Below are 18068 nucleotides of genomic sequence, written 5' to 3' on the forward strand. Positions count from 1 at the left end.
AGCAGTGCATGGCTGTCACAGGCTTCGGATCTCAGCTGCTGGTGAATTCTTTCTCATGGTCAGCTAAGTCCCCAGCGCATGCCCCCCTCCCTCCACGTTATGATTTCCAGTGTTCAAGTGAGCCAGACACTGAAGCTGCCACCACCCCTAAGAAAGAGCCCGAGGCCTTGCCCACTGCCCCAGAACAGGGTCAAAGCTGGCAGAAACGCGCCCTCCCTCCCACCCGTGAGATCAAATCTCCAAGCACCTGGTCTTGTCCCAGACCAACTCCTAGGAAACAAAACAGCCCCTGTTGCCCTCCTGGGAAGTTGGGGGAGGCGCCTGGGGCACCCTGGTGGGGTCTGAGCACATGGGAAGGAGGCGGCTACCTCTCTGGAGGTCGGCTTCCTTGGCCTGCTTGGCGGGCAGTGGTTCCAACTCCTCAGCAAAGGGTGAGCAGGTGCGCTTCAGGGGCCTGTGAGGACAAGAGGGGGTGGCTGGTGAGGACCAAGGGAAGCACAAGGCCACAGGAGGCTGGGTGCAGAGCAGCAGGACTTCAGGGATAGTAGGTGTGGAGTGAGGCTGGCTGGGTTCAAGTCCCACCTACAGAACGAGCCCATCCATGGAGTGGGCCCTGAGAAAGCGCCACAGCCTCTGGGCAGCCCTGTGCCTTGGAAGAGAACCAGTGCAAGCATGCATGTGGCGTCTGGAGTAACACAACTTTGGGTTCTAGTCCTGCCTAGGCTACTCAACGCTCTGTGACTGTGGGCAAGTCAATTCACTTTCTCTGAGTTGCAGCACAAGGACTCCTGTTTGCCTGACTCACCAGGGCTATGATGTGGCAGCACCACATGTAGTGTATGCCTTATGTACAGGGAAGAAGTGGACACCACCACCACCAGCTTAGGTATCTTCCCAGGTAGATTCTGCACTTGCACCCGCTGCCCTCTCCTGCCTGCCTTGGCTCGCTAGGCTGCTCCCATCAGAGACTCAAGAGGCCTAGGGCCTGCAGCAGGCCCCAAGGCTGGGGCTGCCAGGGGGGCAGGGCTTGGTCTGTGGCCTCTGGTGTAGAGGGGGTGGTTAGGGAGGGAAGCAGGCTCTACTCCCCCAAGTCCTCCAGCACAGCCCCGCTCAGTGCTCTCCTAATCTGCACCCCCATCTCACAGGCTTTGTCTTTGCCTTTTTACAAGCAGTGTCTCGCCCAAGATTTGTCAACTTTCCACATAAAGCAAACCCATAAAAACCCAGGCAGTTTCAGTGAGAAAGGAGACGGATCCAGCTCGGGGCTGAGGAGAATCTCTAGGCCTCTTCCCCTGGCCCAGGCCCTGGCTCTGTGGGGAGTGGAGGAGTGGGAGGGAGCCCCTTGGCCGTTCTCTTACCTGTCAGAGCTGACGTGTCCAGCCGAGGGGATGGCCTGCAACAGAGAGAAAAAGTTATTTCCTGTCATGCATGGGAAATGAGAGGCACCTCTGTGCTGAAGGCTTTGTGGGAGGGCCTTCCAAGGCTTTCCTCATCCATTCTGCTGAGACGAATCCCTAGGTGATGGGGGTCCTGAGGCTAAAGGAATTGTCCAGCCCAGGCTATGAGGGACAGTGAGCCTGGCTGAGCCCCACAGCTCGGCGGCTGGGAGCCGCGGCCCGTCAGTGCCTGGTCATTGGGTGGGAGGAGTTGAGGCAGGGCCAGGAGTGGGCTGTCTGGCGCTACAGCTATGTGCTGGGAGGTTAGCTCAAGCCCAGAGAGGGCAGAGAGCTTCCAGGATCACATAGCAGCAGAAGGCAGGCTCAGAGCCACACTGAGCTCTTCCGGGCTTCTCCTTCCAGCCTGGGAGGAGCTATTCACCTGGCAGGACACTAATCTTACTGAGTGGGCATCCTCCTACACAGTACCTCCAGCTGGCAGGCGGAACCCAGAGACAAGGTCCAATGCTGCCCCACGTACCATAGAGGCTACAGGCTGCTTCCTGGGCAGCGGAGAGGACAGTGACTAGAGAAAGGGCTTTTCAAGTATGCCAGGGGCTGCCCCAGCACCCGCTCCATGATATACTACTTGTCCTAAACACATCTTGGGCACCAAGGCCCATGCTTGCTCATGCTGTCCCTGAACTAGTAGGGAGCTGGGCCTCAGAGGAAGGCAGTGGCCAGACCATTAGAATGGATGGGAGACTGGCTCAGTGGTCTTGACTCTGTCCTTGATCTTGGAACCCTGTCTGGTTAAGGAGAGGAACACAGTCTATTTCAAAGGATCACTGGCTGTGCCTGACCTCACAGGTACTTAGTGATGACTCCCCTGGCCTGACAGGTGAAGCCGCTGGTGGTCAAGGGCATGGGTCCTGATGCCAGGCTGTGCGGGGGGAGAGGGGGGTGTTGAAACGCTGGCTCTCCACTTACTAGGTGTGCAATTTAGGAAGGGTTTTTTTGTTTTTATCTTTTCTTTTTTCTTTTTTCTCTTTTTTTTGGGTCCGGTCGTGGAGCCTGAACTCTGGGCCTGGGTGCTGTCCCTCAGCTCTTCAGCTCAAGGCTAGCGCTCTACCACTTGAGCCACAGCGCCACTTCCAGCTTTTTTTCTTTTTGCTTATGTGGTGTTGAGGAATCGAACCCAGGGTCTCAGGCATGCAAGGCAAGTGCTCTACCACTGAGCCACCTTCCCAGCCCCTGTTTTTATTTTTTCAGGTGTGGGCTGTTGTTTCTGGCCCTGGGATCCAGGGCAGCAATACTATTGTCCTGCTGACCATACAGGAAGCACTGGGCCCAGGGCCTGGTGTATAAAGAACACACAGAGTGTTGTGGGAAAATTGTTACCTGCCATGCAGCTGCAACCGAACTTGTGGCTTAGATATTTTAAAAACAAAACAAAACAAAAAAACCCTGCTTCATGTGGGCCTCAAGTACAAACATCTTGGTAGCTACAGAGTCCATTTCCTCATGAGCTTTCTGCTCTTCACTACAGGCCATTGAGTACAGGCCCACAGAGATGTTTCTTAGCTCCTGGGGTTCGGTACAGGGAGTCGGAGTTGAATTTTCTGAGCAGCAGGACCTGGGAACACCTCATCCAGCTGGCACCCACCAGGGACCCAGGCCTCACCCCTCCGGGGCGCTGCAGGCTAGAGAAGTGCACGTTGGGGATGAAGAGCACAGGCGGGGTCTCCAGGTCAGCCTCGGGCCGCAGGTAGGTGGTCTCGTTGCCTCTGAAGCCAGAGAGCAGGCAGCCCTTGATGCCTGGTGGGAAAGGCAAGCCAGTGTCCCTGGCGTCGCTCCTCTCAGGCCCCCAGCCTCCCGCTCCGGGCTTCTCCGTGTCTCCCCAGCCCAGCCCAGCCTAGTTCTGCCCGGGGGAGGTCCACTGACCATTGCTGTTGGAGTCTGGGCACTTGACCTTCCTCCGGAACTGCTTCCGCTCGTCATCTCGCATCTTCCTCTCAGCACCCTGCAAGTGTCAGGGGAGGCTGTCACCCAGGGCCTCCAAGGGAGAGGCTGGCTACTTAGACCAGGCTTCTGGGCCCACTTTCTTCCCACTGGGAAGCCAGAAAATCAGAAGGCACTGACACATCTGTGCAGCCAGACCAGCCTGGCCCAGCTTGCCTAGACAGCACAGGCCAAGAGAGGAGAGAAGCAAGATGCTCAGACAGCCAGAGACCGGGAGTGGTAGGGGAGCAGGGCAGAGAAGAAGAGGAAGGGAAAGTCAGACAGGTAGAAGTGAGCAAGGCTGGCATGGAGAAAGAGAGCTAGCTGTAAGGAGGTGTGCAGAAAGAGGAGACAGAAACGCAGGGAACGCACAAGGGACGTGCCCAGGATACAGACACCTGAGAGGCCAGGAGGGTGAACCCGGAGAGAGGCAGGGCCGCCCACTCCTTACCCACCTTGTCACAGAAGATCTTGATCTGGCAGACCGCACGGTGCACCAGGCGCTCGGGCCCTGAGCCGCAGTCGTAGGTGTCAATCTGCAGGTTCAGAGGGACGCCCTTCACGCCCTTCTGTGAGGAGAAGTCTGTGCTCAGGCAGTTGACACCGATGAACACCTGGGAATACAGTGGGGAGTGGGTGAGCGGCCTGTCGCGGTCTGTCTGAGGCATATATCACAGGCATCTTTTCACAGATGGGACAGCTGATGCACAGAGACATGGGTCAGCTTTCTCAAGGCAGCACAGCACTCGAGTCCAGGCCAGCATGCTCCCATTGACTTGCAGTGGGTGGCTCACCTTGGGAGGGGTCCTAAGTCCTATAGAGACTACATATCCAGAATTGTGTGTGCAAAGAGCCAGTTAATGGCTGACTTTTCCTGCTGGCTCAGGGACACGAAGGCTGAGATCCAGCCAGTGGAGGCTCTGAGTAAGAACAGGGTGCTAACATCCTCCAGGGAATCGGGAAAACGCACCTGGACATGGGCAACTCCTATCTGTGTGAGAAGCTAGGTTCTATAGCTTTGGGCAAATCCTAGCATCCCATTCTTTTTTTTGGCTGGTCATGGGGTCTGGACTCTAGGCCTGGGGCGCTGTCCCTCAGCTCTTTAGCTCAAGGTGAGCGCTCTACCTCTTGAGCCACAGTGCCACTTCTGGGTTTTTCTGCTTATGTGGTGCTGAGGAATCGAACCCATGGCCTCATGCATGCAAGGCAAGCACTCTACCACTGAGCCACCTTCCCAGCCCCAAGCCTCCAATTCTTTATCTGCCTTGTATGGCCAAGAGAGTGTGCTGTCTTGTGCTTGGCATGCAGAGATGGTTGTTTCTGTATGCTATGCCCTCCTCATGGCAGCTGAGGGCCAGTTTACCTGGGCCAGCCCTGGCTGACTGTCTGGTGACCAGATACCTGCTGACTCCTCCACAGGGCTCAGGGTGAGACCTCATCTCAGACTGGTTTTGGGATGTCTGCCTTGAAAGTGGCCCTGAACTGCACAACGGGGTTGGGGTGGGGGCCTGGGCAGACCCTTGTTCCAGCCAGCTCCAGGCACATGCTGGACATTCCTGTCTCAGCCAGTTCAGCCCTTGAGCAGCCTCCACCCGGCTTGCCCCTGAGAGACCCAGGTGGAGGGTGGCTGAGACTATGAGAAAATCCCACCGAAACCAGCTCTTCCTTCCCATGAAACTTGCCCAGCCCCTCCTGCAGCCCCTGGCTCTGTTTGAATAATAACCATCCGGCCTGGGGCCTCCCTTTGTTTCCTGAACTCCTTCCCCCCAGTTTCTCTGCAGTCTGGCTGTCCCTCAGCCCCTCAGCTTGGGGGGGAGGGGAGGTGTGTGTGGGGGGGGGCAGAGGCCTCTGACAGGCAAAGACCTAGCCCTGGCAGTGAGACTCAGCTGTGTGTGGTGGTGGGACAGCCAGTCAGCCCTTGACTCCCATACAAGTGCCCTTTCCACATCAACTCTCCAAGCAGAGACCACCAGGTAGCCAGGTACTGGGGCTGGGCTGGAGGAAGGTCCATGGCTTTCGCTAGCCTGAAGGAAGCCACCAGCCTCATCTCCCTGGCCACCCCTCTGGGCCCGAGGATCTACGTGTTCCAGCTGCTCATACACATGTGTTCTTATGCAATCCTCCTCCCACTTCCCCCAAACCCAGCAAGTACAGCGGTGTCTTACCCAAGGGCTCCAAGAAGTGAGGGCCTGGGACAGAGCCCTCATCTTCCACACTCCTGAGCACTTTGGCAAACTGGTACTGGCCTAAAAGTCACACGCTACCAGGGACCTGTGGTCACCTTGCTCTAGGCTCCATTTTCTTTCTGGTAAATGGGCTGGGCTGGATGGATACCCATAGCCACGGTGTATGTGCCAGGCCTGTGTTCTACCATGTCCTTATCTTACCTGATCCTCACCACGCGGGTTCCCTGGCACTGTGGTTATATTCTGATAGCTAATACACGGAGGCTCAGAGGGACAAAGTCACATGATTGGCCAATGGAAGGGCTGGGCTTCAACCTGCCTGTCTAGCCCAGAGCCCTACCTTCTCACTACTCTGCATGCTGCCTCCTCACCAGGGCCCTCATCACAGTCGAGGCCACAATCCTGGCTGCTGGTAAACCTTTCTCTGGGGCCTGGGGTTTTTCGGTGGCCCCTCCCCAGCCCACTGACGTCCTCACTGACCTTGGCCTCCTCATTGACATTCCACACGAAGGACAGTGCGTTGTAGGCCACCTCCTCAATGTGCTGTACAGTGTTGAAGTTCTCTTTGCAGTCAGCTGAAAGTGCAGGAGGCCATGAGAGTCAGGAAGGGATTCAGGGCATGGAGAGAAGGGCATCTGTGGGCCGGGCTTCCCTTTCCCCGGGGACCTCGCTCTGGTTCAGGAGTAACAGGGAACCTTGTGTCCTAACTTGTAGAGTGGAAGATGTCCAGCCTGGACAGTAGACTTACCTGAAGGCCTAGCCCCACCCTCAGGGTCAGGACCCCCAGTTCGTGAACACATACGGTACAGCAAGCTCTGTTACCCCTCATAACTTTTCTACAGATATTGAGCTTACACATGAGGAAAATAAGCTCAAGAGAGGTGTGGTTACTTGCCCAAATCACACAGCTAATAAAAGGCAGAGTAAGGCTGGAGCTCAGGTCTCTCTGGCTCCAGAACACTGTGTTGTCTGACTTCCCGTTTGAGCCACAGAACAGTCCCTCATCTGTTCATGTGCTCCAGCATGCACAGTCCCAAGCAGTGATCGGCACTGCGGGGATGCGTGGTCAGTAAGTCTCTTTCTATGTGGAAGGCTGGACAAACTGAGGTTCGAGAAAGGGAGGCAACACAGGCCACATGGCCAGCGAGAGAGAGAGATGGAGCCAGAGCCTGGACTAGGCCTTCCATGTGATTTGGGCAGGCCAACACAGGGCCATCTGCTCCCCCTCCCCAGCTGACGGAGCCCCAAGCATAGCAGAAAAGAGCTGCCGCTTTGGCAGCTGATGCCACCCCAGGTCTGACCTGGGGCCCGGCTGGGGCTGGGGCGGGGGCTGGGCAGGCTCTGGGCTCACCTACGTCGATGACTCGCTGCTTGGCCGTGGGCTGTCGGGAGTGCCAGTGCTTCCAGAAGCGTAGCTGCTCCACTGGGACCTTCTCATTGTCGAATACGACCATTACCACGCTCTGCAGACCAGAGGCCACGTCACCCTCGAGCTGGGGACCCTGACTCCCACTCCCTCCCCAGAGCCTGGTCTGGAGGCCTGGCCCTGCAGCCTCTGTCCTCCAGGGCCCTGGTGATCTCACCCCACCCAGTCTCCAAGCTGCTCCAGGGCAACACACCTTGACTTTGTTGGAGGACAGTGCAAGGCCTTTGCCTCCCGCTGGTGTGCGCAGGGTGACGGGGTAGAATTGGCCCTTGTTGAGGTAGGCCATGGGTGACTCTCCAGACTTGATGTGGATGGCCTTCGGGGAGCCCAGGCTGTACTCAAAGTCACTGTAGGGAAAGTGGGGAGGGGAGAGGTGGTTTAAGGTAGGTTCCAGGGGGGGTTGGGTTGGGGGTACTAGGACTAGAAGCCCCAGTCTCTGTCACAGCCTTTCTCCATGACCTTCTAAGTCTCCTTGGTCCCCCTTGTGCCTTAGTTTATATATACACTTTGGGCTTTTTAGTGGCATTGTTGAGCCACGCTCCTGGTGAAAGAGAGATGTTCAAAGCTACAGGGGACAAAGAACTACAGAACTTCAGCATTCTATCAGTGCTGGGTGCACAGTTCCCTGACCCAGTCTGTGAAGGAATGTGGGACTCCTCTCCTGCCCCGGCTGCCTTTGTTCCCTCCTTTTATCTCCTGGCCATGCCGGCTATGTCCTGGGGACTTTTGGGAGACTCCGTCTGCAGCCTGGTGCCTACTTTCCCAGGTAGCCAAGGGTCCAGGGGGTCCGGTTACCTCTTGAGGCTAGGATAGTCCTCTGGACAGGAGGGTTCCGGGGATGTTTTCAGGATATCTGGGAAGAGTGGCAACTGCAGAGAAACACAATCCAGAGAGAATGAATGACTGTGTGTGTAGGGGGGGGGCTGTGTGTGGGGTGTCCTGAGGCATGAACTCAGGGCCTGGGCACTGGCTTTGAGCTTCTTTTGCTCAAGGCTAGTACTCTACCACTTGCGCCACAACTCCACTTGGAGCTTTTTGGTACTTAATTGGAGATAAGAGTCTCAAAGGCTTTCCCGCCTACAGTGGTTTTGAACTGCGATCCTCAGATCTCAGCTTCGTGAGTAGCTAGGATTACAGGTGTGAGCCACTGGCATCCTACTAAATCACTGTTTTTTAGGCCGTAGAGGCCTCAGTCCAGGGAGGCACAGGTAGCTGTACAAAATGTTTAGTGCACAACTTGGGACAACCAAACATGGAAGCCCTGCTTCAGCTCTAGGACTCTTTCTCCTGTAAACTGCAAGCTCTGACCTTCTCCCTATCCTCTGTCCTGTGCATGCATGCACATATCCTGGGGTAGGCCCTCACCTCCTGTGCGTCGTCTTTGAAGGTGCTGTCTGGCTGCCAGCGCTGTGTGGGTGGCACCCCATGAATGCTCTCAAACAAGGAATTAAGTGAGTTGCTGTCATACATATCACTGGTGGGCAAGAGGTAACTGTCCACAGAGCTGGCTTCTAGCTTGCTGGGGCCGGCGGGGAGAGGGGCTGGCCTGCCAGGGGTGGGCCCGGCCCCCTCCAGGCTCATCAGTGTGTTCTTCTTGAGCAGGTCTGGGTAGTCTGGGCTTCCAGACACATTCTCTGTGAGGAACTTCATGAGGTGCGTGGGGCTTTCGAGAGGGGCGAGGTCCATCTCATATTCCACGCCGTGATAGTGCCTGGCAAAAGGGGGAACAGGTAAGGGTGCTTCTGCTCTTGGGGGAAGGTGGGGTCTTTGGCTAGACAGAAGGTGACCATTGCTGACACACTGACCCTTTTCGATTCCCAGCTACAAAAAAGATTGTGCAGAGGTTTGATTGGTCACAGGAATGAGAGGAGGAGGGTGCAGGAAGTGGAACCCCAGACAGACTGGGGGTTAAAGGGAAAATGCCTTGTTTAACTACTATGGGACTTTTAGTTAAACAAATAACCTGAAAGTTTAATCACTTATGTCTTAGTCAGAATCAAAACTGCCCACTTGAGAACAACTGTAATGAGGCAGCCTCTGGGCCTGCATGGAGGCCCCGTCCTACCTGGGATACAGTTCATGTATGGTGAGGAAAAGGGCTGCAAGGATAGACTCCAAACTGCAAGGGGAGAGGGGTTAAGGGAGATGGGCCTAGGATTGCAGGGCATTTTTACTTTTAGGTGTTCTTACAGTCTGAATCGTTTTCAGGAAATAGGTGTTGCTTTTGGAATCAGAAGAGTTACTAACACTTATAAAACTAGTTTTGAGAAAAGCTCCTGTGTGCCTCAACCTACCATTCCAGTTGTACTTGGCAGTGGCCTGAGCTAGCTACACAGTCACACTGAGCCCCCAAGAAGAATAGCAATGCCCCTTGGTGATCTGGATTTTCTAGAAGGCATGGAAAGACTCAGCAGGGCCAGCAGAAGCCCTCACAACATCTCTGAGATGGTGGCCAGGAAGGAGACAGTGAGGGCAGGGACGAGGTTCCTGGCCCACCTGGCTATGTACACAGCCTGAGCCTACACTGATGCCATGAGGCACGGATGCCAGACATAGGCCAGAGAAGCCCAGGAACTCAGATGTCCCTTCCCCAGAGGGGTTGGAGCTGTGACAGAAAATCTGCCTTCAGGGCTTTTCCACTACTGTAGCTTTGAGGTTTGTTTTCAGTAAAGAAGACCCGTTTGTGTGTGTGTGTGTGTGTGTGTGTGTGTGTGTGTGTGTGTGTGTGTGTGTGTGTGTGTGTGTGTGTGTGTGTGTGTGTGTGTTTTCAGCTACAGTTTCACTATAATGTGTGTGTGTGTGTGTGTGTGTGTGTGTGTGTGTGTGTGTGTGTGTGTGTGTGTGTGTGTTTTCAGCTACAGTTTCACTATAATTTTCCGGGGCCTGGCTCTTCTGCCTTCCATACCCCTTCCAAAATAGTTTGAAATATTTTATACATATATATCAGTAAAAAGACAGATTAACCAGGCTGGCTTAGAATAACACTTTTCTTCTGGTTTTAAAAGAAACTAAAACACTTCCCTGAGCCCTGGTGGTACCCCGGGAAGTCCACCAGTGCTGAGGTGGGGTGGAGGGAGGGGTGCAGTGGCCTTACCTCTTTCCTTGGTCGGTCCGGTTCCCCGGGCTGGAGGACAGTATCCGCTTCTCCTTGGGGCCCTGAAAAGATGGAAGGAAGGATTTACTCATGGTCCTTGGCTACAGCCTGGCTGGGAAGAGCCTCAGCTCCCAAACTGTGCCTGCAGCCAGGCTCTGGGACACTTGGAGGAAGCTCACGGGCCCCTCATGTTGCTCTAGCCACCATTGAGTCTGAGCCGCAAGTTGGGATGGGAAGAGGTACACAAGCTTAGCAGTTAGGGAGCGTGGGGTTTGGAGTGAGGCAGGCTGGGCTAATGTCCTAGCTTTACTGCTTCAAAGGCCTCTGTGACTTTGGACAAATGACTACATCTATCTGAGATACAGTTTCCTCAAAAGTCAAGTAAGGGAATGGAACACCTACTTGAGGAAATTATGAAGATATACTAATAAAAAATAATACTTGAAAAAGCAAGTACTTTCTATATGCTAGACCTTTTACTACATACTTCTACCCACTCTCTAAACCACACACCCACTGAGGCATTTACAAACATCATAACTTCATGGAGGCAGGGATGAGGCCCAGAAAGATTCTACCATCTTGGTACTTAGGAGTATGGGCTTGGCATCTAGATATCTTGGTTCGATTCCTAGGCCTATGTGGGCTTGGGCCAGATACTTGGCCCTTGTATGTCTTGCTCCCTCATCTGTAACAGGTGGGGAGATGGGAGGGGGTGTGCTGTAAGAATAGCAACCTCAGAATTGCCCAGAACAGGTCCTAGTGGCAGAGAGCAGGCTATGGAAACATGTCCTCTGTGATTATAACATTACTCTATCTTCAAACACTTACTTGTCCCTAAGGCCAAAAAAAGTCTCTATCAAGACTCCAACCCTGTTTAGTGACTCTTAATCACATACCTCTGGTGAGGACAAGGGAGGAACCTAGTGTCCAGCAAGAAGCAACATTGGTTACCATCAGTCCTACATGGCCAGAGTCACAGTGCTGGTTTGTAGCCTGACAAGGCCTCAGACTCCCCAGCAGATGGACTGGTAAGTTTAGCTTGATGGGTCAGGCTGCCTAGAGCCCTGGGCTGACAAAGATACTGGAGCCTTCTATACACTCCATGAAGATGTAATGTCTGGCACAGGTACTGGGTCTGGGAATGGCTGTGTGTGTATCATATTTTGGTTGCTAACTAATTCCTGTTCTCCGGAGACATTAGTTTCCCAGGTCAGAGTCAAGACCCTGAAAACAATTAGGGAACAGTGAATGTCAGTATGGTAGCAGAGGTAGGAAGCACAGTGAGACGCTCAGGGGAGAGAAGGGATGTGGGACCATGGCATCTGAGTGATCTAATGGGCCATGGGAGATGCCCTGAAGGAAGGGCACAGGTTCAGCGCAGAGGGGATGCCTTAGATGGGCTGGACAAGTGGGTTAAGAAGGCTGATATATCCAAGGCTCAGGATAGAAAGGGGGGTGGGTTGGTTGGTTGCTGTGTTGAGTGCACTTGGCCAAGCCAAATCAGGCATCCCTCTAAGCAAAGCTTGCTGTGCAGGCTGAGTGGGCTATGGTGACTTAGTAATGCTCACAGGTGTGCCTGCCTCCAGGAACATTCTCAGGGTCATTCTCAAGAGGAGAAGGAGAAACCAATGAGCATGCAGTAAGTTTCTAAGGATGGAGGCAAAGAGGACAAAGACTGCTGGGGATGTCAGCAGGAGGCACAGAATACGGTCCCCCAAAAGCCTTCTCTCCTTCCACAAAAGGATAAGGTAATATTTAAACTAATACCCAGCGGGGAAGTAGGGCTTAAAGAAGAAAGAGGAAGAGAGCAAAAGATGCAAAGTTGCAGAGATGAGGGGCTGGCGATGGTCATGGTGGGCTGCTCAGCCTGAAAGCAGAGACCCACATTCACCAGAGGGGCCACCAGGGGTGGTGAAGGTACCATGTAGTAATCGTAGAGGAAGCTCAGGGCCGCAACGCTGTCATCGTCTCCGTTGACTCTCATCATGGCCTTGGTGGCAGCTGTCAAGGGGTTTTCCAGGTATGTCTTCCAGGCCTCATCCTCATTAGTGTAGGGAAACTTCTGGAAGTTGATGGGGTCATTCTTCAGCAACCGCACAGACCTGAAACTGAAAGCAATAAGGAGAGTCCCAATTAAGTTGTCTCGGAGGAAGGTCTCTGAATGGAGCGCAGGAAGTGAGTTCCCAGTCCTGGAAACTGGAAGCTGCTGCTTCTGCCAGCGTTAGGCCACGCTGGGGCATGGAGCAGACGTAAACAGTGAAGCTAGATCAGTGCCAGTGCTGCCAGGCTGAAACCTCAGGCCTGGACCTCGGTCCCCTCCCCTACAACACAGGACTGCGAAGCCAGCCTTGAGGCAGTCAGTGAAGCACTGCCACTGTAGATGTTTGTTCAAGGGGAATTACCGAAGCAGGATGGGAAGTGACAATGGACTGCCACTGGGAAGAACTGAACTTCCACATCACCCAGCATGTGTTCTTCTGAAGTCAAGACCATGACAGAGCTGGAAGGCCACAGATCAAGGGAAAGCTGGCCATGACAGGCAGAGAGCACCAGGACCAAGAAGCCCATGAGAAAGTTTGGTTTCAAGAAGTGTCTCAGACCAACACGGACCACAGGGTCTTGATCAGCTGCTCTCCTGGCATGAAGGAGAACAAAAGTTGCAGAGTACACGGAGATAGAAGGACCTGGGCATGGTGCCCAGAAAGCCTGGCCAAAGGCAAGGTGGAAGCTAAGAGAAAAACACAAGGGCCCAAGGAGAGGGGCCAGGAAGAGTGTGCAGGAAAGAGCCTCAGCTGGGGACACTCAGTGCTGGGAATCTTTTTGATCAGAAATGAGGGAGACACCTCCCTACCTCTTGGCTCAAAGTTTCCACCCAGTATCTGTTACCTAGGTAACTGGCACACCTGGAAGCAGTCACCTCCCCCTTCTGCTAGGTCACATCTAGATCTGATGCAGCCACACCTTTCCTCCACCTGGCCACACCTCTTCCTGTCCCTGGCCTAGATAAGTGCTGGCCTGGAGGTGGGTCTTCCCTTTTTTCAGCCATGCCTCTCCACCATGCATGATGGGGGCAGCAGTTTGATAAATAAATTTCTTTTCCTGCCTGAATAGCGCGTGGTGTTCTCTTCACCAGCTACCTAATGAAACCTACCTACTTAATATATCTTACAAATATATCTCAAGCCATACAGCGCTGGGCACCAGTGGCTTATGCCTGTAATCCTAGCTACTCGGAAGGCTAAGATCTGAGGATCACGGTTCAAAGCCAGCCCAGGCATCAGAAAATCTGAAATGGTGCTGTGGCTCAAGTGGTAGAGTGCTCACCTTGAGCTGAAGAGCTCAGGGACAGTGCCCAGGCCCAGAGTTCAAGCCCCAGGACTGACAATAAATAAATAAATAAATAAATAAAAATACATTAATTAATTAAAATAAAAAGCCATACAGTAAATATTCCAGACTTTGCAGGCCACATTGTCTGTGTGACTATTACTCAACTCTGCTGCTGCAGCTCAAGAGCAGCCACCCATGGCAAGTAAATGAATGAGTACACCCGTGTTCTAATCCACACTTTATGCATGCTGGAAACTGAGTTTCATATCATGTTCTGTGACCTCTTTGTTTTGGATTTTTGTCTAGTCACTTTGCTGACTTCTGCTTTAGTTCATTGATTCTGTATTATCCTTATTCTTTTATTTTATTATTTTTTTTTTTGCCGGTCCTGGACTTGAACTCAGAGCCTGGGCACTGTCCCAGAGCCTCTCCACTAAGGCTGGCACTCTGCCACTTGACCACAGTGCCAGTTTCAGCTTTTTCTATATATGTGGTACTGAGGAATCAAACCCAGGGCTTCATGAATGCTAAACAAGCAAGCACTCAACCACTAAGTCACATTCCCAGCCCTTATCTTTATTCTTACTTCTGCTTCTCTTTGGTTTAATGTGTTCTTTTATTGACGTTCATAAGATAAAAGCTTATCCTTATATTAACCATTTTGACCTTTCTCCATTGTGAAAATAAACCTTTAAAGCTAAAAAAAGTAAAAAAAAAAAAAAAAAAAAAAAAAGAGGGAGGAGAAGCTGGAACAAGGACATAACAGATTTTAAAAAAGAATGAGAAAAATAGCATCTAATCTTTCTTGAACACTGACCATGTTTTAGGCACTGACCTAACTACTTGTCATGAACTGTCATCTCACTGAATTCTCCACTACAGGTTCTGGTTTCTCTTTGACAATGGAGCACATCAAAGCACAGAAAGATAGGAGGAGCAGCACAAGGTCCCAGTAAGGGAGTGGCCCAGGCTCCAGCAGGAGACTGGGAAAGTCCTGGATAGTGTTTGCAGAAGTGAGCTATGTGAGGTTACAGTAGGCTTTTTACCCTGACTACTGGGCCCTAAAGTTTCTGATTCCCTTGGTGTGAGGTAGTTGAGACTTAATTTCTAGTAACTTCCCTGGTGCTGCGGCTGGTGGTAGTCTGGAGACTACACTCTGGGCATCATGGGTAAGTCCTGAGTGAAGTTCTAGTCAAGTTCATTGCAAAGCAGAGTGTGTGGAGGAGGCAGAGAGAGGATGGCTACAGACAAAGCGAGCACCATGACCTCCTTTTCTACCTGGGCCCAGACAAAGCGAGCACCACAGCCTCCCTTTCTACCTGGGCCTGACCGACTTACCAATCAATGTTAGGGACACAAGGACAATGTGGGTGCCATTTATCACGACATATACAATGCTGTCCCTTGGTTAGCTCTGCTCCTTGCGGACCAAAAGAAGGTAAAAATCAGGTGCTGAGACTCACAGTAAAGAGGCTAAGACTTGGAGAGGACAAGACAATGCCAAGATCACCCAGATGATTCACTGCACAACTGAGACTTAAACTTGGTTTATCAAACACCAAGACACTTTTTGCTCAGCCACACTCTGTTTAGACACAAGGAGGGCATCTCCACCAGAGAAGGCAATGCTTTAGTGCCAGAGTTTCTGGTGACAGACCAGTGGGTGGGCAAGGACCTTCATGAGCCATGCCCAGTAGGAAGTGCCCACCTGCTACCCAGTGGCTTGGCAGCTATTCTCTGAATCACGGTGGCAAACAGAGGCCAGGCCAGACCTAGGCAGACAGTGGGTTCTGAGGAGGGCAGCTCTCCTGGAGGCTTCACCCAGAAGAACAGCACCCCTCCTTCCCCTGGGTCTCAGGTATAGGCTGTGAGCCCTGAAAGGGAGGCAAGGAGTTGTCATTCTGGAAAAAGACATAATAGAAGCCTGCCTGCTCTAGGGGCACAGAGAGAGAGGCACAGCCCAAGTTTGTGCCGCTATAAATCAAGACGCCTCAAGACAGAGAGGTGAGGAAAGACACCCCCCCCCCCTTGTTGCCCTGGCCTGGGGTTAGAAGAACTCATTGAATAAGCCAAGGGTGGCTGCCCCTATCCCCACCCTGGGTTGAAGGGAAGTCCTAACGTAAGGAGGTCAGGAAAAGCCAAGGGGTGCTTGCTCGATAGACCCCATCTGTCCCCCAAACCCCCACATTTCAACAAGAACCACTAGGACTCAGCATTCCTGTCATTTGCAAATAAGTCTAATAAAAATATCCATTATGTAAGGTTATGAGGACTAAGCATCTTGACACTTGAAGAATGTTCATACTGGGTGCTGGCAGTCATGGCTATAATCCTAACTGGTAGGGAGGCTTAATTTGCGCACTGAGGTTTGAAGCCAGCCTGGGCAGACAAATCTGAGATACTCTTATCTCCAACTGACAAGTGAAAAGCTGGAAGCGAAAAGCTGTGGCTCACCTTGAGTGAAAAAGGCAAGCAAAAGTACAAGGCCCTGAGTTCAAGCTGTAGTACTGGCACACACACCAAAAAAAAGCAAGAGAGACACAGAGAGAAAGAGAAAGAGAAAGAGAGAGAGAGAGAAAGAGAGAGAGAGGAAGAGGAAGAGGAAGAGAGAAAGAGAAAAGGAAAGAGGAAGAGAAAGCGAAAGAGGAAGGAAGGGAGGGAGGAAGGAAGGAAGGAAGGGAGGAAGGAAGGAGGGGAAGGAAGGGAGGAAGGAAGGAAGGAAGGAAGGAAGGAAGGAAGGAAGGAAGGAAGGAAGGAAGGAAGGAGGGGAAGGAAGGAAGGAAGGAAGGTCAGAGTTGTACCTGGCACACAAGGAGTACTGAATGCCCACATGCTACCACCACATTCCAGGCCTGCTCTGAGCTGGATATGGGACTACAAAATGTTTAAGACGTGGCCATGGGAACAGGGGAAGATCTGAGTGTCTGTTATGATCTGCTGGCTGGTAGAATAAGTTATTATCAGTGGTAGGCTATCAGTTAATCTGGACCTTTATAAAACTAAGTTTTACAAGACAATGGTAAAGTCATACCCTAAGCAAAAAGATCGATTTTTTAATGTTTTAAATTATTATTATAAAGGTGATGTACAGATGGGTTCTGGTTATGTAAGTCAGGTAAAGAGTTCATTTCTTTTGGGACAGTGTCATCCCCCTCCATCGCTCTCTTCCCAGTTCACCATTTTTATTTTTTACTTTTGTCAGCCGTGGGGCTTGAACTCAGGGCTTAGGTGCTATCCCTTGAGCATCTTTGTTCAAGGGTAGTGCTCTACCACTTTGAGCGACAGCTCTATTTCTAGATGGAATGTTTTCTGTTCACCTGGGACACTATCTTGATCTGCTGGGGTTTGCAACAAGCCCTCCTAGAACCCCAAAGCCCGATTCCTTAACGGATAGCTGCTACCATGTCTTAAGTATTTTACCAGCAGACACTGGACCAACTGTTTTTGCCTGGCATCTCCTCTACCATACACAACATCCCTGAAAAAGAAGAATTAGCACCTGCTTTTAGAAAATAAGAAACTGAGGTTCAAAGGAGCAATATCATCTGCTGAAAGTCACTCAGCCAAGTAAAGAATGAAGGCTCAGCTTGAACCCAGGCCTGCTGGATTCCAAGATGCCGCTCTTTACTCTGTGCTACCCTCCTGTCTAGATACCTTTCCTAATCTGGAAATTTCCTTCCTCTGGAATACACTGAACCAATTCTGTTGCAAGGCAGAAAGGAATTTCCCACCCACACCAGGCAGGAGGGACTGAGAAGGAAGGCAAGATGATGACTGGCAACTTCTGGCCAGGAGCCAGGAGCTCTGGTCTCCAGGCCTGGTTGCACTGCCTGTCAACCTCATATGCTAAGATGAAGCATTCAGAAAGCCTTGGCTAAGACTTTCAAGGTTAGCCTTGAATTGTGTATCCAACCTTGAAATCCAAGGACTTTTTTCCTCTCTGAAAAATCAGAATGAGGGCTGAGAAGAAGGCCCAGGAGTTGACCCAGGATGGATGTGACAAGGGTTTGGAAAAGGAATTGAAGGGGAAACCAGGTGTTTCTGTCTTATGAGGTCATCTTCCCTAGGGCCTACACAAAGTCTTTGCTGTTGTCCAAGACAGAACTCCTGAGCCATCAGAAGATGAAAGCAGGATGGGAAAGGGCAGTGGGAGGAGATATCTTAGCCTCAGGCAACCTTTTTGACCTCACATCTTTGGTGTGGGGGGCCGCTGCACCATGGGAGAAAGTCCAACGACACAGCCCATGAATTCGGTAATTGTATGTCCTTGAGTAAGGCACTTAGTTCTTCTCAGTCATTTCCTGGCTAGTGAAATGGGTCTATTGAGTGACTCCTGTGTGCTACTCAGCTACGAATACTGGGAACTCAGCCAAAAACAAGATAAGGTTTTGCTCCCATGGAACTTCCAGTCTAATTGGAGAAGACAGACTATAAATGAGTAGGTAAATGAGTTAATTTTAGCTCATGATGAGAAGTGAAGAAGATTAGAACGTAGGATATAATGGGGAGTCAGGAGGAGTGGCTACTTTAGAGTTGAGTTCATGTCATTGGTCGTTAAGAGAATTAAGTACATTAGTGTAAGCAATGTGCTTAGCCTAGAGCCTGTCAGAAATAATCACTCAGTAAATAATGACCATCATCTCCACCAACAT

General features: G+C 51.9%; 1 protein-coding gene across 2 annotated transcripts in view; it reads right to left on the reverse strand.

The window, feature by feature from the left end:
- Grhl3 (grainyhead like transcription factor 3) overlaps positions 1-18068 on the reverse strand; it is a 32866-nt gene that overhangs the window by 7399 nt on the left and 7399 nt on the right. For both annotated transcript variants that reach the window (XM_070037628.1, XM_070037629.1), the window contains exons 2-13: positions 12008-12194; positions 10084-10145; positions 8355-8700; positions 7785-7858; positions 7183-7336; positions 6915-7026; positions 6044-6138; positions 3833-3991; positions 3321-3399; positions 3061-3194; positions 1359-1393; positions 369-454 (exon numbers count right to left, since the gene is read on the reverse strand). In XM_070037628.1, coding sequence (XP_069893729.1) covers positions 369-454; positions 1359-1393; positions 3061-3194; positions 3321-3399; positions 3833-3991; positions 6044-6138; positions 6915-7026; positions 7183-7336; positions 7785-7858; positions 8355-8700; positions 10084-10145; positions 12008-12194 — 1523 coding nt within the window. The remainder of the gene's footprint in view (positions 1-368; positions 455-1358; positions 1394-3060; positions 3195-3320; positions 3400-3832; positions 3992-6043; positions 6139-6914; positions 7027-7182; positions 7337-7784; positions 7859-8354; positions 8701-10083; positions 10146-12007; positions 12195-18068) is intronic.

This window comes from Dipodomys merriami, unplaced genomic scaffold (assembly GCF_024711535.1).
Source record: "Dipodomys merriami isolate MVZ:Mamm:240054 unplaced genomic scaffold, mDipMer1.0.p SCAF_28, whole genome shotgun sequence".
Classification (NCBI taxonomy): Eukaryota; Metazoa; Chordata; class Mammalia; order Rodentia; family Heteromyidae; genus Dipodomys; species Dipodomys merriami.